The sequence below is a fragment of the Gracilinanus agilis genome, chromosome 1 (assembly GCF_016433145.1).
Source record: "Gracilinanus agilis isolate LMUSP501 chromosome 1, AgileGrace, whole genome shotgun sequence".
Lineage (NCBI taxonomy): Eukaryota > Metazoa > Chordata > Mammalia > Didelphimorphia > Didelphidae > Gracilinanus > Gracilinanus agilis.
The window spans coordinates 767,712,190-767,733,918 of NC_058130.1; the positions used below are offsets into that span (position 1 = coordinate 767,712,190).

Genomic DNA, 21,729 nt, shown 5'->3' on the forward strand with positions numbered 1-21,729 from the left:
TATATATATATATATATATATATATATATATATATATATATATATATATATATATATATGTGTGTGTGTGTGTGTGTGTGTGTGTGTATATATATATTCTTTTGCAGGCCTTTAAAAAGTGCTTTGTCAGCATCTGCTGTAATCAGTCTGTGTGCACTCTTCATCGAAATACTTCAGATTTTGTTGGCTTTTGAAATTGGAATGGCCTGTTCTTTCCTCCAGTTACAGCGTGGCGATTTTTTCCAGATAATACCCCTTATTTACCTTTGTTATGTTCCTGTAACTGACATTGATGTAGCATTGAATTTTACAGCTACGACTTCTTAATAGTAGGTTGTTGCAATATTCTTGTAAAGAATGAAAAGACACAGTTGTAAGAACTTTTCATAGTGAAATATCCCATGAATGTGGCCCAGAAAAAATCCCGAGAGAAAAGGAAGGGAAAGCTTGAAAGCAAATGAATAGAAAGAAGGAAGCCTAGCTTCATAGCAAGCATGAGGCAAAGCCCAGTTGTTGCCCCAGAAATAAAACTTACTCCATGCTACTGGGGTGTGGACTAGGCACTGTAGAGGTTAGCAGAAGTTTAGGGACTGAGGCAATTTTTTCAGGTTAATATGGCCTTCTACTGTTCCTGTTCCTTTACTGTATACCAACAGGCAGTGCAAATTTTAAAATTCTCAGGATTATAGAGGACGTTTGGGAAGAGGATGACCTTGGAAATCTGAAAACCAAACCATTTTCAGAATGTTTGTGTCTTCTGAGCTGGAGTCCTACTATGTGGGAATTCAGCAAGGACCACTGAAGGAGAAATTTTGAATTTTTTTTACTGAGGGCCAAGGAGCTTACATATAGCCTCTTTCTGCCCATGCCATAAAATAGGTAAAGGAACTACCTATTGGAACTATGCCTACATGGCCTCCAATTCCAAACATCAACTACATGTTTTCCATTTAATATTTATAAAGTCATCTAAACGAGGTCCTTAACCTCATGATGAACCTGTATGCAAACCAGTTTGATTGTGTGTGTCATCTACTCTGCCAAATGTTGTGGGTAAGGAACTTGACCATGCCCTTACTATGAATCAGCAGCAATAACTTCCTAGCTGTTGCTCTGACCTAACCAGTAGCACCTGTCAGTGCTTTCACAATTAAGAGTTCTGTATGGATATGTTGCCAAATCATTTGTTGTGAATCTTGTTGAAAATGATATGTAGTCCTTAGTTTGGAGGTGGAGAATGAGACTCTGTTGTGGACAGAGACCTTGTCTCATTGACTGTACATGGCCCTACAGCGCCTCCATATTAAGCTTTTTAAACCCTGCTTTGTTGACCATTGCAGATTTTGAGCTCTTGGGCCATTTAACATTGCCTATTCTGTTTTGGAACATTAGTCAGGACTAAGTGCTTCCTGAAGTAAGAAATACATTGAGTGTGAAGATCTATCTTAACTCTTTATGCTAAATAGTCTGGAAATGACTTGTTATTGGCCAAGCCACTGTCTGGCTAAGAAAAATTTGCCCTTAAGTTAGACTAGCCAGCTTTCCACAAACAAACAGCCTCCTTACAAAAATAGTGCTCTGAATTTTTATCTCTGGGCCCCAGGCCTGACTGCACCCGCAATCTTTCCACTGCCTGTTGTGTAGAGCTGGAGAAAACACATCCAGATCCTCAGTTCTGCTGTCTTGACTAGATAACTGTGGTATGATAGAAGCAAAAAGATTGGGGTAGAGAACAGCTGTAAAATCATGTATTTGTAATGCAGTTGGTTGCAGTCATCTGGTGTTTCAGAACTGAGTATTTCCCTGACTTGTTTTCTGTCAGAATGATTCGGTAAGCATTATGAAATTGTTCCTTGCCAGTGTTGTAATAGGTGAGGGAAATCCTGAAGACTGACCCTCAGGTCCAGTTGACAGTCTTTGCAAATCGGAGTCTAACCTTAGTTATTTAAATCCACTTTGAGCTATCCTCATCAGTTGCTTCATAGTCACGCCTAAATAACTTGCTTAAGAAATGTTGAAATGTTTGTGGTCATCTCTAGAATTAAAAATTGACCATCTGCTCTCATTGAGTAATTGAGGAAAGCAAAACTGGAAAATATGGGCCAGGTTGTTTTTCATTGTTCCCTTCTCCCCCTAACAAAATCTCTCTTTTCTCAAGGTTAATTCCCTAGGAAATGAATAGGTGCAAGTATCTGCCTCTGAATTTTTGGGGTTTTTTGAGGGATTAACAGCATAATTTTCATGAGTCCACTGGGGATTTCCATGATTAACATCAAACTCACCTTCTTGGAAAATCAAATCCTTCCTAACATGCAGGACATTTATGATACCTCTCCTTGGTAGCAGATATAAATAGAGAAACAAGACTCAGCATTACACTTGATTCAAGAGTTTGAAAATCATAGCGACTGCTTTAGACCAAAATTTTCAGGAATGCAAAAATGAGTGAATCCAGACTGGATCCCTTTTTTTGTGAACAGCCAGTAAAAACTGCTGATTGCTGTCATTTTGCCATTAAATGACAGTAGAACAAAGAGGGTGAGTGTAGGGACCCAGGTTGTGGATTTGCTATATATAGCCCACTTAAAAACCTATCAAGCATGGGGGTTTGGGGACCACCATTCCAGCTGAAACATGAAGGAACCTTTGCTTATTCTCAAGTTTCATTTTCTGGGAGGTGTCAGTCTACTTTCTGTTTGGCATTCAGGTTTAAAAGTCAACTAAGCCATTCTGACTTCCAAAAATAGTCTTTTTCTAGTTTATAAGGCTAATAATGTTGGTTTGACCCATATAATTTGGGGAGAAAGCCTGGCTGGCAGAGCTTTAGTTCCCTTCATTTGACAATTAAGCCCAATCCCCCTCCCCAGCTACTATAAATACTAGATTTCTGTTTTCATGAAGCAATGAACTTGTGGTTTTGACTTAGTTTGGATAAGTTTTTACTGAAGGAGAATTTTTCATTTTTCTTGCCAATGTTGTGTATTGAGCATGTCCCTATTACTATGACTTATTCAGGTACTGCAGGGTGGAGTTGCCCAAATTTCTGTTTTTATTTATGGTTTATAAACTGGACCTATGATTTCATTTCTATAAGGAACTTCTAGGTAAGGAAATTCCCTCCTTCAGTATGCATATTGGCACCTTCCCTGCAGCCTATGGCCTTAGTATCTAGAGTCCCAAGAAGTTAAGGGACTTACTTGAAGCCCAGGGGTACAAAGCCTGTAGTATATCATAGGTGAAATTTGAACCCTAGGTCTTCTGGCTTTGAAGCCAGCTCTTTAGCTACTAAGTAAACTGCCTTTCTCACTTTTCTTAAAGTATTTTGAAGATATCCACAATTTTGCTTTACTTGGTGATTTCCTTTTTTGCATTAAAGTACATACAGATAAATTAGAAATAGAATGGTTATAGAAGGCTTATAGGATTTAAAACTGGAGACAGAACTTGGAGATTATCTTGTCAAATCTGCTTATTTTACAGAGGAGGAAAATGAGTCCCAGAGAGGTTGTGACTTATCCCAAGTCCCATAGATAGTAAACAGCAGAGTGTGCCAAGGCCATCCTTTGACTCAGAGTCAGGCCTCCTTTTATTTGGATTTTGGCCTTTCTTTGGAATTAAGTATAAGAGGAACCTTTTTCACTTTTTGGGAAAAGCTGCTTTAGGGGCTTCTCACCCATTGGTTGATCTTTTTAGCTTGAATACTATCTGGTAATGTATTATCTTATGCTTTCCTTCAGGTGTCAGGCTTGGGGCAAGTGGTTGGAAGGTCCCTTAAGGGTTCAATTTAGGGTAAAAATCACAGGCATTATTATTAGGTTTTCCTAAAGTTTTGTTCACTCTGATTTTTATACTTAATCCACTAGTGATATTTGTTAATACCGAATTTAGGGTCTAAACCAGGAAACTTTATATTAGTGGGTTATCTTGAGTTTGTGTCTGTTTTTTTTTTGTTTTGTTTTGTTTTTAAATAAACCCTTACCTTCCATCTTGGAATTAACACTGTGTTCCAAGGCAGAAGAATGATAAGGGCTAGGCAATGGGGGTCAAGTGACTTACCCAGGGTCACACAGCTGGGAAGGGTCTGAGGCCAGATTTGAACCCAGGACATCCTGTGTCTAGGCCTGGCTCTCAATCCACTGAGCTACCCGGCTGCCCTTATGCCTGTTTTATATACATGTGTGAGATGCCTAGTCTGAACTTATACTTACTGGTTTAAAGAAAGCATGTTGGTACAACACTGAAAGTTTCTCGGTAAAATATATATAATCCTACTCTCTTGATTGAATTTAATTTTCATGTGTGTTTTCACATGCTTTAACTTGAATAATCAGGAATTGTTAATTATGTATTCAACTTGGGTTCCTCACTGTGCGTGTTTGTTTACACCAGTTCCTCTAAGTCTTTCTGTGTTCATTTTTCATATCCTGTATATATCTTATATCAGGGCTCTAGAATAGAGAGACCCTAAATCAATTCCTGTATATTAGGGAGAATTACTGTGTATTTATGGGTTTGAGTCAGAGATTTCAATCTGACTACTGCTTTTTTGCATTTTTTTTTGTCCTTAGGAATCCCAAAGATCTTTTTAACAGAATTTGATTAATAAATGAAGGAGAGAATCCTTCATCTGTTTACCTGTGAGAATAGGGAGGGATAGATGGTTTGATAGATAACCTCTTAATTAGCTACCTACCAGTTATTAGTATATATAAAATATACTATTAACTATCTACCAATTAGAAATGTCTTGGGATGTTCAAGGTAGAGGCTGAATGATGAACTCCTAAAACTATTCAACTGCCCGACCCGTTTTCCAGGTCCCTCATCCTTTAAGATGTTCATGGAGACCTGTGTCACTTTATTGGTTACCATGCTGGCCTAACCAATAAACCTGATATAATCAACAAACTGGTATTCGTACCCAAAATGCAATCTCTCAAGATAATTTTCATTGTAATAGTTTGAACCGGTAGAACCCAAACTAAATAAAAAAAAACAAAACTTCTTACCTTCCATCTTAGAATCAGCACTGTTTATTGGTTCTAAGGCAGAAGAGCAATAAGGGCTAGGCATTGGGGTTTAAGTGACTTGCCCAGGGTCACACAGCTAGAAGTGTCTGAGGCCAGATATTAATCCTCCCGTCTCTAGGCCTGGCTCTCAGTCTACTGAGCCACTTAGGTGCCCCCCTCCCAAACTAAATTGTAACTAATTCAACTAGTCTTGTCTTTGTTTTTTGTCATCTATTAATGAAGTCTAATGGCCATTGGAGGGTATGGGGTGCTGGTGTGTATCATAAGACTTTTCATGAAACTTGGAACTCCTATCTTCTCACTTTTTAGATGGAAAGAATGCGAGTGGATCCAAACGTTATAACCGCAAACGTGAAACTTCCTATCCCAAAAATGAAAACTTTACCAACCAGTCCCGTCGCTCCAACTCACAGAAAAGCAAAACTTTTAACAAGACGCCCCCTCAAAGGGGCGGCGGCAGCAGCAAACTCTTTAGCTCTTCTTCTAATGGTGGAAGACGAGATGAGGTAAGGCTTCTGAGAAGGTTCCTTGGATTACGAGAAGTGCGGCAGCCTGCCAGTTGTGCTTCCATTTTGTCCGTGGAAAGGGAGGCAGTAGAGCAACAGTGAAGATCATTGAAGTATCGCCTTGAGTCTTGAGTGAAGGTTCTGCCCTTCTTGAAACTCTTGCTCCTTCTGCCTCAGGAGGCAGGAGATGTTTTCAAGATGGCTGCCAATCACAGCATCATAATGGCTGGGTTTTGAGGTGTTTGGGATGACTTGGGTAACTTTAGTTTTGTGTAGATACTTGTTTTGAAGTTGGCATCATATCATCGTTGGAATTTCTTAGGTATAGAATGATATTAATATGTATCCTGGCTGTCTAGCTCAAAGCTACTCCTTGGTGGCATGACAACGTCTCATAATGAGAGTGCCTAGAGGCTGGGCCATAGGATTTCTCTTTCAGATGATTGTGTATTTGTACCACTTGTTAAATTGGTTTTTAATTTGATTCTGATAAGCTTTATTTCTAGCTTGGGAGTTAGCCCACAAGTTCTAATTCTGTCAGTTTTCATTTAAAAAATGGGTAGAAATGTGTTGGAGTGAGTATTTTCTGGCAAGATCCTTAAGCTTGTGGGAGGGAGCTACAGCTGGTTGGTCTCCTTAGGGAGTGAAAGGCCAAGGGTCAGTGTTAGCAGAGACTGGCCCAGGGAAGAAGCAGCTAACAAGGGTGAAGAAGTAGGCATCTCAGAGGATTTTGTTTAAAGGAGGAAATAAAATTAAAATTCAAGGTTCCTGCTGTTTTCTGTTCTTAGATAACTTATTGCCCTGCAGGAGGGCAAACTGTCTTAGTCAAAATTTTGCTTGAGAAAGATTTCCCTATCTAGCCCTGGGGGGGTTCTTTGACTTGGCCTGTTTTCTTGTTTTTTTTTTTTGTTTGTTTGTTGTTTTTTTAAAACCCTACCTTTTGTCATAGTATCAATTCAGAGACAGAAGAACAGCCAGGCCTAGGCATTTGGGGTTAAAAGTGACTTGCCCAGGGTCATATAGCTAGGAAGTGTCTGAGACTGGATTTGTACCCAGGTCCTCCTGACCCCAGGCCTGGTGCTCTATCTCCTGTGCTCCCTAGCTGTTCCTTACTTGGCCTAATTTAAACTTTGAAGTGGGCAAATGCTTTGTTTTTCTCTGTTTTACCTTTTAATCTGTTACCTATGGCTTTATTTTTTCAAATGGTCAAAGGAAAATTTAATGAGCAGTGAGTGCTGTACTGGCATCTATAGCAATTCAGTCTTATCTAAAATGTTGCCATTTTTCCTCAAGGTAGCAGAGGCTCAACGGGCAGAGTTCAGCCCTGCCCAGTTCTCTGGTCCTAAGAAGATAAACCTAAACCACTTACTGAATTTCACTTTTGAACCCCGTGGCCAGGCAGGTCACTTCGAAGGCAATGGACATGGCAACTGGGGGAAGAGAAACAAATGGGGACAGAAGCCTTTTAACAAGGAGCTCTTCTTACAGGCCAAGTGAGTAGAATCCTGGGTGGGGAGGTGCGTTCTCCTCCAGCCAGCGGGGCAAGAGCTTTCTTGAGGCTGTTGCTGAGGGGGACAGGTGAATGGAGGGAATCGTTTGGGAAGAAGGTACTTAGTTCATTGCTCCAGTCCAGGCTGACCTGGTGGAGTACCTTGCTATCAAGTGTAGCATAAAACTGCTTTCTTACTCAGATATCACTCCCTAGAATTGTGATAAAAGACACATATCGTTCTAAGGATGTATGGAGCCTACCGTAACTCAAAGGCTGAAATTTGGATTGAGGCCAGGTTGCCATTTGATTTATTCCATGGCTTTCCAAGTCCAGTGTCCAGGGACAAAACTGGCTGCTTAGCTCTTGACAAAGCAGCATTCTGGTCTATTTTTAGTTCTAGAGAGGCTTGGAGGAGGGGTCCGGGTTTTGCTATATTAGAATTTCAGTTCAATGAATGTCCACTAGACCTTTTGTAACCTCCTAAAAGAGAGAATTATATGCAGCACCCAAGTGTAGTGTTCTGTGTACGAGATAGTGTAAAAGACTGCTTTTGACTTGAAGTTGGATAGCCTGGTGGCTGTTATTTGCCAGATCTGATGGACTGCTCTTTCCTCCCCCAAACCCCCATCCCTTTCCAGCTGCCAATTTGTTGTGTCCGAAGACCAAGACTACACAGTGCACTTTGCCGACCCTGATACCTTGGTCAACTGGGACTTTGTGGAACAAGTGGTCAGTAGCACAGCTAAGCTTGACAGTGGGTATGGGTGAGGAAATCCAAGGGATCCCTCTCTCCCTCTGTCAGATCAGGTTTCTGCTGAGACTTCTGTGTCCTCCAATGGAGAATCCTAGTTGCGAAGCTCTTAAACCCTGCCCTCCCCCTTTTTATTTCCATGGATCAGAAACTCAGTGTGTAGCACCGGTTCTGGGGCTAGATGGGATAGAGCAAACTCAATTGTCATCTCTGATCTCTAGAAAAAGGTCTAACCTTCCATTAAAGATCTCATGTGTCAGAAAGCAATAGCCACTTGAACTTGGAGGGAGGGAAGAATTGACTTTTAGACCCAGAATGTGATTGTTACACGGAACATGATTTTCATTTTGCAGCAGACTATTTGGATATCATACATGCTGGGCAGATATTTGGACCTAGTCAAAGTAAAAATATCCCCAAATCCAGTTTCTAGGAATAGAGCCAGCAGCTGAATGAGCCACACAGCTGTATTTCCCCATCAGAAGAAGGGAAAAATAAAGTCATAAGTCCTAGCTGTTTTTGGCATTCATTATGAAAGCTAAGAGTTCTGGGAAGCCTTTGAATGGTCTCTTGCTGACTCATACCAGCGTGCCTGATATCTAATATGTCTTTTCTAATGCAAGAGGAAACCTTTAAGGAATCACTTTCCTCCTCTCTCTCTGCTTTGGAAAGAATGTGGGCTTCTGTTGGTATGAATCTCAATGCCACTTGAAGGCAAACTCAAGATGCTTCTGAGTTGATTGGAAATTGAATTCTGCTGAGCATAGAACACATTTTAACTTCATGTCACCTGTTGGGTTACCTGTTGTGAAATTAATATCTGTACCCTAGAACTACAATTCCCAACACCCCATGAAGTGTTTTCTCAAAATTTTTTTTCAAATCTTGGGTTTTGTGAAAATTATACACTATGTAATATGAGCTCTAAAATGTGATAAATTTGCTTTGAAATAGGATTCACCCATCATTTCTCTCATCTACAATCCAACACATGAGTGTCCAAAGATTTTTGGAGAGTGTATGGAATGGCCAGGGCAGGTTGGTAAGTGTTCTTACCTATTCTGTTTCTTGTGCTTTTCTAGCGCATCTGTAGTCATGAAGTGCCATCCTGCCCAATATGCCTTTACCCACCAACTGCAGCCAAGATTACTCGCTGTGGGCATATCTTCTGCTGGGCATGCATCCTCCACTACCTTTCATTGAGTGAGAAGACCTGGAGTAAATGTCCCATTTGTTACAGCTCTGTTCACAAGAAGGATCTCAAGAGGTAAAGATCAGAAGCAGTTTAGCAGCCTATAGACCTTCTGGTGAATGCAAGATTCTCCACTTGACGGTTCTCTTCTCAAATTATAGTGTTGTTGCTACGGAGTCACGCCAATACATTGTTGGCGATACCATCACAATGCAGCTCATGAGAAGGGAGAAGGGTGTTTTAGTGGCTTTACCCAAATCCAAATGGATGAATGTAGAACAGCCTATTCATCTGGGAGGTGAGTTTAAGTTACCTGCTTGCTTACTAGGACCCTGGCACAACCTCTCCAGAGCCTGCTGAATGTTATCTTTGATTTTGGAGTAGATAGATAGAATTATCAAACTTGAGGTCTGCAAGTGGTCCTCAAACTCCCAGGTGCTATGAGAACCAGATTAAAATATAATTGGGGAAGAGGGGGCAGCTAGATGGTAGAGTGCCAGGCCTGGAGTCGGGAGGACCGTCTGGGTTCAGATCTAGCCTCATATTTCTAGCTATGTGACCCTGGGCAAGTCACTTAACCCCAATTGCATAGCCCTTACTGCTCTTCTCTCAGAACTGATACTAAGACAGAAGGTAAGGATTTTTAAAAAACGAAATCGGGAAATGTTTGACAATAAATAAAAATAAAACATAATATAGATGTTAATTTGTAGTTTTCTAAGTTCATATGTGGCTACAAACAGAGGGGATTCTTGTGTTTGAGTCTGACATGACTGTGGTAGACAGTCCTAATTTGGTCTGTTCTCAGTTGTGCTGCTGGATATGGATTCTCTTATTAGTATTCCAAGACCAGCAAAATGAAGTGAAACCTCAGTTTTTAAGCCTGATTATATTTTATACACAATAGTAACCTTGATACTGAAAGAGTCTTTATTTTGGTCTTATGATTTTAGCATTAGTAGATTCACCAAGTCGGGGGGGTTTTGGGGTTTTTCCCCCCCCTTGGACAGATGACCAGCACAGCCAGTACTCTAAGCTCCTCCTGGCCTCCAAGGAGCAGGTGCTCCAACGAGTGATTTTAGAAGAGAAGGCAGCCCTGGAACAGCAGCTGGCAGAAGAGAAGCACTCTCCAGAGGCCTGCTTTGTGGAGGCGGCCCTCCAAGAGCTCAAGGTGAGGAGACTAAGGAGGAAAGCAGTTGCTGTTTGAGAGGCAAGCTGAAGAGAGGGATTTCTTGTTGAAATCATGTACATTGGCAAGTTTGAGGTTTTTAACTCACCACATGTTTCCCATGAGTTAGTTTTGAACAGTGGGTTGATTAGAATCATGATCCCGAATTCTTTATTTTCATTTCTTTTCAGTGGACCATTTTCATAGACTTGAGTGGATTTATTACAATTAAATCCTTAATTAGCTTATTCAGTGATATATTTCTAGAGTGCTTGCTTTATTGAGACATAGCCAGGTTTCATGAGGGATGAAGAAAATGAATAAAATATGGTTCCTGCCCTCTTGGAGCTTGTCCTGGAGTAAATGGTATTCTAAGCAAAGTTGAGGCCCTCAAGTATGTTGTCTGTGGGGCCACAGGCAGGTGCATACATCTTGAAGAGCCATAATGGCAATGATCTGATGCGCGACTCAGATTCCATCCTTGGGACTTTATTGCAAAATTATAAGAATGGGCCTGTATGTAAAAGACAGCTATTCTAAATGTAATAGCAAAGAATTGGAAATAGTCAATGTGCTCTACAACTGGAGATGGGTGCCATAAAAAAAATTAATCTGAGACAAGAAAGGAAATGTGGAAAGGTGTATGGGAAAGTATTGAAGAGCAATTCACAACCAGAACTGTACTCACAGACTTCAAATATATATATTTTGTTTATGATGCAATTATACAAATAATCTAATAGAATATAACCCTTTTTTAGGAAGACAGAAAACAAGATCAAAAATAGGTAGATTTTTGTGCCTCCTTGTAAATCACAGATTAGCATCTTTGTTTTTTTTTGTTGTTTTTAATTTATTTAGTTCTTCCTCATTAAAAGCTAAGAAGTTTGAGACATGTTTTGAGCCCTGTTTTATAATATTTGATTATTTTTTTTGGTGGTGATTGTTGAGTTTGTTAAAAAAATTATGTAAGATTAGAATTTGGTTGGTACTATGATGGAGGTACAGAGAAATGCTTTTGGAAGTATCAGTAAGAGTTTTTGCTATTGGCTGAGAAGTCAAAAAAAAGCCTTTGTGAGGAAAGGAAGAACATTTGAGCCAAGCCTTGAAGGTTGGGTATATTTTTTATGGCCTGATATGGAAAGGTAAGGGCACCCTGTGGGATTACGTAGGGATCAGCATATGGGGCACAGTGGGGAAAGCCCTGGGGAAGGTCAGCCTCAGAGAAGTACAATTTGACCAGAGTATATAATGGTGGGAGAAAGAGATGATGAGAGATAAGGTTGGAGGGAGAGTTAGAATCAGATGATCCATATCTTTGGATGCCATGTTAAGGAAATTTAAGGACTTGGAGGCTTTGAGCAAAGGCAATAAGTAGAATAATTTAGAGAAAAGATTCTGCCTACTAAATGGTTTCCTTGCTTCCATTAATATCTGGTGAGAAATGATCATTGTTAGAAACAGGTTGGTAAGCAAGCAGGAGGATGAAAAAAGATAGGTCATTCCTAACTATGTGACCCTGAGGAAGTCACTTTTTCCCATTTGCCTAGCCCTTACTGTTCTTCTGCCTTGGAACCAATATTTAGTTTTGATTCTGTGCTAGAAGATAAGGGTTTTTAAAGGGGAGAAGAAGGGAGGACAGATGCCTGCCCCAAAGGTGGGGACTTGTTGCCTCCAGGGGGCAGGGAAGAAGGAATTAAGATAACTCTTGGTCTTAAGCCAAGGTGACTTGGAAGAGGAGGGGACCATGAATAAAAACAAGGAAGTCAGGAGTGCAAAGCAGGTAGAAGCAGTTTTGACTTGTTGAATTAGAAGTACTGATTCTAATATCCAAATAGCATTTAGGCCAGGTTTACACTTACCTGTATATGTGTGTGAAGGGGGGTAGCATGGCCAAGTTTTTTTTAGGGCCCTTCCTGTTTACACATTCTGATTTTAGAAGAATTTTTTACAAAAAAGAAATTTCTAAACATTTTCATTTGATATGTTTTGTTTTGACAAAACAGATTTCCCAGCAGTCTAACAAATATATCCCCGAAAACATTCAGTTTATTGATGACCAGAAAGGAAGGATGGATGCTGTGTTCTTACTATAGGAACTGCTTTTTGAGCAGCTTTTTTGCCTCTGGGTTGACTTTAAATTGGTATAGTATTGTTGGGTTTTTTTTTGGTTGTTTGCTTTTCATTCTGTTTTTGTGTAATTAAGTAATAGAAGCCTTATTACTGGAGCATTCTGGTCAATTGAGATTTTTTTTCTCTAGAAAGCTTTCCAACTTCTAGGTTTTCCAAGTAGCTTTGGGAGAATTTAACCTGGAGGAAATTGGTCTTCTGTTGAGATTATTTGGTCCCCCTCTAGTGACCCCCAATGGACATTCAGAGCATCGACAGTGGCAGAAACTGGAATTTTCTTAGGTGTCCTTTCTCTTTTAGAAGCCTGGATTTCAAGTTAAAATGTCATATTTATTTTTGGTCCTTTAATTTCTACCACCATCCATGTTTTTGATTTTCACATAGGACTGTATATGATGGGGAAGAGAGGAGGGAGGCCTGCAAGCAGGCTTGGTAAAGTAGTCTGCCCCTTGGCCTTTGGGGCTATGGTGACACCAGCAGTGAGTGTTCTGGTCTTTTCGCACATCCCTTATGATTACTCTCAATCATTGATCACAGCGACTCAGAGCAGAGATCCTATCATGCCTGAGCTAGCTAGAATGGATGGATTATTTTGTTAGAGAAAAAGCCTCATCCACACCGAGGAAGAACATCTCTGGCTCCCAGAGAACTTTCAGATTGGGTTTCCTTTCCCTGTGGGATGGTGTCCTGAACTGAGATTCTCAGTTTGTACAACATACACAATCTTCTTTGTCAAACTATTGTTCCTGGGAGAGGATGTTGATTCCTTTCCTTGAAAAAACAATTTTATCTTTCAACAAGATAAGATGATGAACTACAGGTTTCTTCTGGCATTAGGTTCGAGAAGAAGCTTTATCTGGGTTGGATGAAACCAGAAGTGGCCAGGTCACTGATGTCGTGACAGCCGTTGAAGAACTGGTACTGATAGCAGGCCCTCTGGACAAAGAGCCACCCCTGGACAAAGAGCCCTTGCTCCAACCCAGGCCTGAGGTGGGTGTGTTCATTGGTGCTGATCATTCTGTGTCTTTGCTTACCTGTCTCTTCTAGTGAGCTTGTAGACATGTACTTTGTCTTGGTAACCAGGGCTCCCATAACCTTTAACCATGTGCTTATTCATTTTTAACATTTCTGACAAGGTGTAGGGTTGGTGGTTAGATTCCCATTTTTAGGCTAGCTAAGTGATATCTCAGAAAGAAGACAGTGAGCATTAGAGTTCCAGGTCTGAGCCTTTTCCTGGGGATGGTGCTGAATTTGCTTTGTTTCAACAGTGTATACTGGAGTATCTGTCAGCTTTTGATGAAGAAATTATGGCCCCTCACCCTAGAGGATCTTCCTCAGCTCCGCTTCCTATTCCTCTTCCTTCTCCCCGCCTGCTGGAAGAGGAGGAGGCAACAGTGACTGATCTGGAGCCTGAGATGCTACCAGAGGTATACGACTCAGAGATAATAGATGGAAATGGTGTAGAAGGGACCACTTGCAGCAAATTCATCCAAGAGGAGCCCAAGGCCACACTTGGTGCCAGATCCTTGGGCAGTTCTCCTTGTTACTATTTCTATCAAGGTTAGTGACACTGAGGAGGGCTGGGTGTCTCTGAACATGCTTTGAACGTTTTTGTGACTTAATCCAAGGGATGACCAGATTACCAGAGGGGTCTGTTCCTATACTCAACCATTGGGAGGGCTTCGAGACTTGAGGAAGAATAAATCCAAGAGAGGGAAAGAAGACTGATGAATGGTGATGGTGACTCTTGCCCACAGCGGAGGACGGACAGTACATGTTTCTGCATCCTGTGAATGTACGCTGCCTCGTGAGGGAATATGGCAGTCTGGAGCAGAGTCCTGAGAAGATCACGGCAACCGTGGTAGAGATAGCTGGCTACTCTATGTCTGAGGTGAGCAACTGTGGTGGAGAGAGCTGGCTACTCTGTCTGAGTGATGGTGGGCTTTGTGTGAGCAGATAAGCACTGATAATTCTTTGAATCCTTAAGATGAGTGGAGATAAGGGGGCAGCTTGGTGGACAGAGAGCCAGGCCTGGAGACCGGAGGACCTGGTTCAAATCTGGCCTCAGACACTTCTTAGCTGTGACCTTGGGCATGTAGTCACTTAACCCCCATTGCCTGGCCCTTCACCCTTTGTCTTGGAGTTGCTACTAAGACAGAAAGTAAGGGTTTTAAAAAAAAAAGACTATGGAGATTGAGCTTAGGTAAGCTGCCAAGCCTTTTAGTGACCTGAGCATAGGGCAGCCTTGGGAGAGCCCTTCCTCCAAACTGCTGCTGGTTTAGTACTGAGGCTTTTGCCCAGGCTTGGGGCTGGTAGAGCCTCTTCCCTCTTGGACACTTGGCTTCTCTGCACTGTAGGATGTTCGACAACGGCATCGTTACCTCTGCCATCTGCCTCTCACCTGTGAATTCAGCATCTGCGAACTGGCTCTGCAGCCACCTGTCGTTTCTAAGGAAACCTTGGACATGTTTTCAGGTGAGCTTCTCTCCCTGGTGTGTTGTACTTACTTTTATGGTCAGAAAACCAGTGCGTGGCAGCTTCTTCAGCCCAAGTGAGTCAAGTTTCGTGGAAAAGGTTACCTCAGTGTAACTCAGTCTATGGGCACTGCTGCTGGGGAATGAGGAAGGTGTGGTACCAGACATCTGACTGTGCCTCCACTGTTATGTACTTTGTTCAGTCATATCCTTTGACCCATAGATGACATTGAGAAGAGGCGGCGGCTACGGCAGAAAAAGGCTCGGGAAGAGAGGCGGAGAGAGCGCAGGATTGAGATGGAAGAGAACAAGAAGCAGGGTAAATGTAAGTGAGAAGGCTGCCTTCGGGGGTGGGGGGGTGGGGGAGGGCAGGCTCCTTGGAAAGAACTCCGCACTTGAAGATGGGTGGTCCTGAGTTCAGATACGGCCTTGGCCACTTCCTAGTCGTATGACTCTGGGCAAGTCACTTAGTTCTGATTGCTTAGCCCATGCCACTCTTATGTAGTGGGAATTGATTCTAAAATAAAAGATGAGTTTAAAAAAAAAAAAAAAAGGTGGCCTAAGCCCCTGAAATGGCAGTGACTCACCTGCCATTTGGTCTTAAAGGCCAATAGTAAGTACATCCTCAGTTTACTAATAAAGAAGCTTGTCCTTTGAGTGTCCCCAGGTGTGGCTTCCCCATGATCATGCACTTAATTAAGAGGTACCTTGGGGCTCCAGTTTAAGTCTTCTAGACACCAGAAAAATTAGAGAAAGTCTAGTCTAGTGCTTTCATTTTATGAATGAGGAATTTGAAACCCAGAGAGAGGTGAAGTAAGTTGTCTGGAATTCAAACACAATTTCTGACATTGATCTTGGTGTTCTTTCTGCCATCCCCAGTGTTGTCTGGTCTTTCAGTTGGGCTGGGAGGTTCAGTGCTCTTGTGGATTGATGAGCACCCACATCCTCTGCCTCTTTTTCTTGGGCATAGTTTTAGCTTGGGGTGGGGTGGGTTGGAGGATGAGGACAAGGACAAGGATGCTGTGATCTTCTCATAAATTTGGGCAAGCTCTGGAAGCCTCTGCCCTGAGGGAGAGATCCTGGCTGTGATTGAGTTGTCCTGCCCTTCCTTCACAGATCCTGAAGTCCACATTGCTCTAGAGAATCTGCAGCAGTTTCCTGCCTTCAATGCCTGTTCCTCTGATCCTACTTTGGTTCTCACCGGCACTGAGGGCCATGGCTCCTTTTCACAGTCTCCTCTTAGCAGAAGCCCAGGGTCCCAAGCAGGTGAGTGTCAAGTCATTGTCTCTCCACTGGTCCAAAGTCACAGAAGTTACCTGACTTGGATGCCAGCACTAAACACCAGTGCTGAAGTTATTAGCCTCTCCTTCCAGAACTCCTCAAATGTAGGGTGTTTTTTGGTTGTTTTCATGTGATATATTTTCTGAAAGTCAAGAAGACCACCCTTTTAAAGTAGGCTGAGGTGACCGGCCCAGGCAAGGGCTTCAGGAGTGGCAGTACTGGACAGTCCTAGCTGGAAATGAACACAGAGGTATTGAGAGAGAGAAGCAATTCATTTTTCCAGCTAGGCTCTCACCATCACATCCTTAGAACCATGATGATTAGACATCCTAGGGAGGCAAATTTCAGGTTGACATAAGGAAAAATTTCTTTACAATTAAAGCTCATAAAATGGGATGAGCTGCATCAGGAGACAGTGGGCTCCCCTTCATTGGAGGTTTTCAAGTGGAGTTGGGTTGGATGACACATTGTCATATTGTGGAGTGACTTCTTGCTCAGGTATGGGTTGTACTAGATGACCTGGGAGGCCCTTCTAGCCACTAGAGTCTGGGGATTGCAGAGTGAGCCATGTTGTTAGCTCAAATTTAGAAAGGAGCTGGCTGATGGGCTTGCCCAGCTCCATGTCCACTTATACTACTCATTTCAGATCTTCCAAGTGGAGATTCTTGTATAAAACCAGCTTTCAAGAACAGTGACTAGGACAGGACTTCTGAAGCTTGGGAGCCAGCTGACATTTCAAGTGGGAAGGAAGGATGTTTATGCACACATAAACATCTGAATCTCTGTTTCAGAATTGAATTCCTCTGTAAACAACAGTGTGGGTGATAGACCAAGCTTTTTAACCTAAGAGAAAGTAAAGTGGTTTAATTTTAGATAACAGGTTAAATTTGGTTAATATCTTTTTTATGGATTATTTAGCTCATATTCTTCTTATTTTCCTTTTCATTGAGTCACTGTTGTGATTGGGTCTCTGGTTCTCCCTTTGCAGACTCTATGTTGGCTTCTTTGTCACCCACTGAAGGTCAGGCCAACCCTTCATTCTGTGTCGGGAGCCTGGAAGAAGAGTCTCCCTTTCCTTCTTTTGCCCAGGTAAACCTTTTGCTGTCAGAGATGCAGAAGTCTCTTTGGCACTGCTGCTTATTCTGTCTTAGACCTTTCTAAGATCCATGCCATCTAAACTGAAAGGACCTGGTGATTGAGACTGCTACCGTATGTTCAAAACCCTGACACCTAATTCTCTGGGCTTCTCCAGATCTGTGGGTGTCTTTGAGAGCTCTGTATTCCCTTTTTTGAAAATAGACAAGTTAATGTAATAGCCACACTTCCCCCTGATGACTATAGGGAAGATTCCTTTATTGGATTGGAATGCTTAAGAGATGGAGCAGTCGGTGTGAGTCCAGAGAATACCTTGACTCTGGTTTTTGCAAGGAAGAGCCAACCTTACGGATGGAGAGGATATTAATGAGCTTTGAAAGTTATTGCATTGTGGGTATAAAATGGACATCTGGGTTCCCTTCCTTTATTTAAAGGAAACAACCCTTACCTCTTTTAGAATCAGTACTAAGTAGTGCTTGTGGTAAGGATTAGGCAATTGGAGTTGGATGACTTGCCCAGGGTCACATAGCTAGGAAGTGCCTACGGCTACATTTGAAGACCTCCCATCTTCAGGCCTGGCTTTCAGTATACTGAGCCACCTAGCTACAGGGGCAGTTTTCTTCCCTTTGAGAACTTTTCAGTTCAGGGAGAGATTTGTTTTACACGATCCTGTCCTCACTTTGGCAAGGGTGGGGGAGTGGGGGAATAAAGGTTGTTTTAGTTTTGTAAAACCCTTGGCAGTGAAGCCCTACTATTTTAAGATGGTAGAATATTTTGAAATAATAGGGCAGTGTGACTAGCCAAGCCAGTTCACAGGATAGTTTAATAATTTTCTCTTCTTACAGTTAGTGAAGATTGTTTGTGGCTTAAGTTTTTTGAGAGAGAACTTATTTTTCCTTGACCACTAGTTTAGTCTGAGTTGTTTTATTATTTAAAAGTCTTGGTGGATGAACTGGTTTAAAATCTTGATCAAGACAGTTCCTTGGAGGAGCTAGAATTGGCCTTCACCAAAGAACGTTTAAGCTGGTCCTGCTAAGTAATGGATTGAAATTGAATACTGGAATATGATGGAATGGGGTTGGGCCTGATATTTAACCCCTAGATGTCAGAGCCTGGCAGACAAGTGCCCAAGAGTTTGGCAGTTGTCTTAGGGTTGCTGATTTTCCTCCTTCTGAAATTAGATTAGCCTAGAGGTTCCTTAAGAACATCATATTCAAAATCCAGATGGCATGTCTCCTTCAACAAAATTACCATTCTATGGGCAAAAACATCTGCCTGGATCAAGAAGTAAAGCAGTACCTTTCTGGAAGGTTAAGAGCACCTGTTTAGAACCAGGAAATCCTACTGAGAATGACTCTTTGTTCCTGTCACCAAGCTTCCAGTCATCCTTACAAGAACAAAAAAAACCACATGCTTTTCTGTTATGTAACAGCTTCCAGACATCTGCCTAGTTATGGTGTCGTTGGCAAATGGCAGATAGCTCATGGTGGCTTGTGAGCTTGACAAACCAGGCCTAGTCTGCCTGGAGGGGTGGGACTGCTGCTTAGAAATGCACTTTTCTTCTGGGTTGGAGGGGCTGTTGATTTCAAATACTTTGGGGAGAAATGCAAAGGCTGAATCTCAGGAGAGCCAGTGACTCTTAATTGGAAGGTTACAACTTGCAGCAAAGGGGTTTGAGCAGTCTGAAAAAGGAGATATTAAAATGGAGAGTTGATAAGCTGAAGGCAGCTAGCATGGGAAAGAAGGAAAGAAACTCCTACTATAGCCAGGCACAACCCTGAGTGGCAGGCATTATCTCCATTTTACATTTGAGGAAACTGAGGCTAATGGGATTTGGGTATGGCTTACCTAAGGTCCCACAGTTTAGCAAGTGTTTGAGGTGGAAATTAAATTCTGGTTTTCTTGACTCTAGGCCTTAGAACTCTATTTACTTTATCTCTCTGCCTTTATTGGAAGGGAATACATAAATTGCTCATTTTCATCACATCTGAATTCCTAGATTAGCAGAGATTTTAAGAGGACAGATAGAAGATGTGTCAGGGACCAAATTTTGTCTTAGAATCAATACTAAGTAAGAGCAAAGCAATTGGGGTTGCCACTTGCCCAGAGTCACACAGCTAGGAAGTACCTAAGACCAGATCTGAATTCAGGAGTTCCTCTCTCTAGTACTCTGTCCTCTGAGCCACCTAACTGCCCCACCATATATTCTTTCCAGTCACTTGTGAAGAAATTTATCTAGGGCAGTGATGGGCAAACTACGGCCCCCTGAAATGTTCTATCCGGCTACAGGCCTCCGACATTATTCCTAATTTAATGAATACAATGAGTAGGATACAATACAATGAAACTTCCAAAGAGTTGCCTTAGAAACAGACTGACAGATGAGCATTTCCTTTCCTTTGACCCCCTTTTTAAAAAGTTTGCCCATCACTGGTCTAGGTCAATAGACTGGCTTTAGCCTGGGCCACTCTGTTGAGTACTGCTCTAGTCCAGGCTTAGTAGGATATATTTCCCTTTACTAGGCCAAGGTCAAGGTAAAAGGGTGCAGTTGATCAGGAATAGGTTTTGTTGACCTGCTTTAACCCTATCTTTTCTTTGGCAGATGCTGAGGGTTGGAAAAGCCAAGGCAGACATGTGGCCCAAAACTGCCTCCAAGAAAGGTGAGGGAGACTGCTTGGTTTACGTTTAGAGCCCTAGCTGTAAGAGGAGTCTTATGGTTCTAGGTGGCTCAGGAGCCTTGCACTGAGAGTGCTCTGGCATTTTCTAGATGAGAACACTCTGGCTCCTCCTGCCCCTGTGGACAGTGATGGGGAAAGTGACAACTCTGACCGTGTGCCTGTGCCCAGCTTCCAGAATTCCTTCAGCCAAGCAATTGAAGCAGCCTTCCTGAAACTGGACACACCGGCCTCCTCTGACTTCCTCTCTGGTAAGGATGGAGAAGCCAGTCTACTTAGTCCATTGTGTTTAAACAAAAAATTCCTCCTCGGCAGCTGGACACGGCACTCGTTAAAGTAGATTGTGGCCCATTTTGATATAGTGGAATTCACTGACAAAAAGGATCAAAGCCTAAAGTGAATCCATCTCTCCAAGGCTGCTTATTAGCTCCCGTTTCTCATCTCTCCCCTTCATGTCCCCTACTTGAACCATTTTGTCTGTATCTCTGCCTCGGTGGCAACACCAGAGCACTGAAGGCCTCTAGGAGGACTTCTGTCTCCCAGGTGTCCACAGTTACTAGCTGGCTTGTTCTTGAGGCTCTCTCAGACTCAGGGTTGCTTCTTCTCCTAATGGCCTGTGAGCTCTGGGTGGGCCTGCCTTTGGCTGCCATCATTTCCCTGGGCCTCTGGCCATCTCAGCCCTGTGAGCTAAGCTCTGGCTTTGCACTTCCTTTAACAGAAGAGAAGGGAGGAAAGAAAAGGAAGAAACAGAAGAAGAAGCTGCTGTTCAGCACCTCGGTGGTCCACACCAAGTGATGCTCCAGATGAGGCCCCTGTCCTCTCGTCTGCTGTTTGCTTTCCCCTTTGCTCTGTTTTGCTGCTATAGTTTTTAAGGACTTGAGTTTGCACAGATTAGCTCTGTTGGGGGAGGGGGGGGGTTTCCACAGATCCAGGGGAAACCAAAGGAACTAATTTAAATACAGTGTATTTTCCAGCTTCCCATATTTACACCAGAATAAAGTATTGACACTCACAGAAATGAACCTTTAGTCAAGGTTTCGAGTTCATGCCAACTCGGTCTCCTTTGGCCTATGTGCGGGTGGTCTTACCATTGGAGTCCAGCTTCGTTCTGGTGCCTGGAAGGCCAAGCCCTCCTTCCGCAGCCACAGTGTGTACTCACTCTGGGGTACAGCTGTACTAATCTGACCCCCTTTTCTGCTGCCTGTCTCACAGGGGAAGCTTCAGGGCATCTTGGTTCTAGAGGACACACTAATCACAGTTCACATCTTTTTTTTTTTTTTTTTTTTTTTTTTACAAGTTAGTCTCTTCTACCTGTTCTGGATTTTCTTTTTCTTTTTTAAAGAACAGAAGGGTGTGGGAGTAGATTGGATTTAGGACATCCAGCTCAAATTGCAATTGTTTTTCTTCTGACCAGCAGAGAGCCTGTAGTGCCAACTTCATAGGGCTTTAGGCCTCCAGGTACATAGTAGTTGGATGTTGGGCTTGCTTGGGAGAGGGGAGGCTTCTCCCTCAGTCGCTTACCTTGATGGCTCAAGAAGGAAAAGTGATTAAATCGGATTGGTTAGAAAGCTGCTGTTGACCATATCCCTGCCCTCACGGTCGGGGCAGGAGGTAGCTATGGGAGGGGTTTGAGTGACACAAGCAGGGACAGCAGTGTATCTGGCAGAGGGAACCACTGCTGAGCTAGGACCTCTGGCTGGGATGTAGGAAGAGCAGATTGGGTTGCACGCACAGGCTTGGTGCTGAGCTGGGTCGTAAGCAGTCATGCCTCATCTACCTGCCTCCCTCATTTTCTGGAGCAGTCTCCTTACACGCTGCTTGTGGTTTGGTTTGAAGCAGTTTCAGTGATGTGGGTTTTTTGTTGTTGAATAAAGTGACCTCTAGGTGTAACGTAATGGCGAAGGCAAACAGTTGCAATAAATCATATGCACAAGA

At 42.5% G+C, this 21,729-nt stretch overlaps 1 protein-coding gene across 3 annotated transcripts in view; it reads left to right on the forward strand.

Moving 5' to 3' along the window:
* Window positions 1-21,729, forward strand: part of RNF10 (ring finger protein 10) — a 34,362-nt gene extending 12,633 nt beyond the window's left edge. Inside the window, exons 2-17 of one of the 3 annotated variants that reach the window (XM_044673907.1) lie at window positions 5,340-5,536; window positions 6,830-7,029; window positions 7,667-7,757; window positions 8,862-9,046; window positions 9,133-9,269; window positions 9,925-10,142; window positions 13,107-13,259; window positions 13,538-13,829; window positions 14,027-14,160; window positions 14,627-14,744; window positions 14,967-15,068; window positions 15,860-16,009; window positions 17,013-17,113; window positions 19,722-19,779; window positions 19,887-20,045; window positions 20,513-21,729. In XM_044673907.1, coding sequence (XP_044529842.1) covers window positions 5,340-5,536; window positions 6,830-7,029; window positions 7,667-7,757; window positions 8,862-9,046; window positions 9,133-9,269; window positions 9,925-10,142; window positions 13,107-13,259; window positions 13,538-13,829; window positions 14,027-14,160; window positions 14,627-14,744; window positions 14,967-15,068; window positions 15,860-16,009; window positions 17,013-17,113; window positions 19,722-19,779; window positions 19,887-20,045; window positions 20,513-20,589 — 2,372 coding nt within the window. In that variant the 3' untranslated portion in view covers window positions 20,590-21,729. Of the gene's footprint in view, window positions 1-5,339; window positions 5,537-6,829; window positions 7,030-7,666; window positions 7,758-8,861; window positions 9,047-9,132; window positions 9,270-9,924; window positions 10,143-13,106; window positions 13,260-13,521; window positions 13,830-14,026; window positions 14,161-14,626; window positions 14,745-14,966; window positions 15,069-15,859; window positions 16,010-17,012; window positions 17,114-19,721; window positions 19,780-19,886; window positions 20,046-20,512 lie in introns of all 3 variants that reach the window. The other 2 variants (XM_044673915.1, XM_044673922.1) reach the window with 2 other exon arrangements.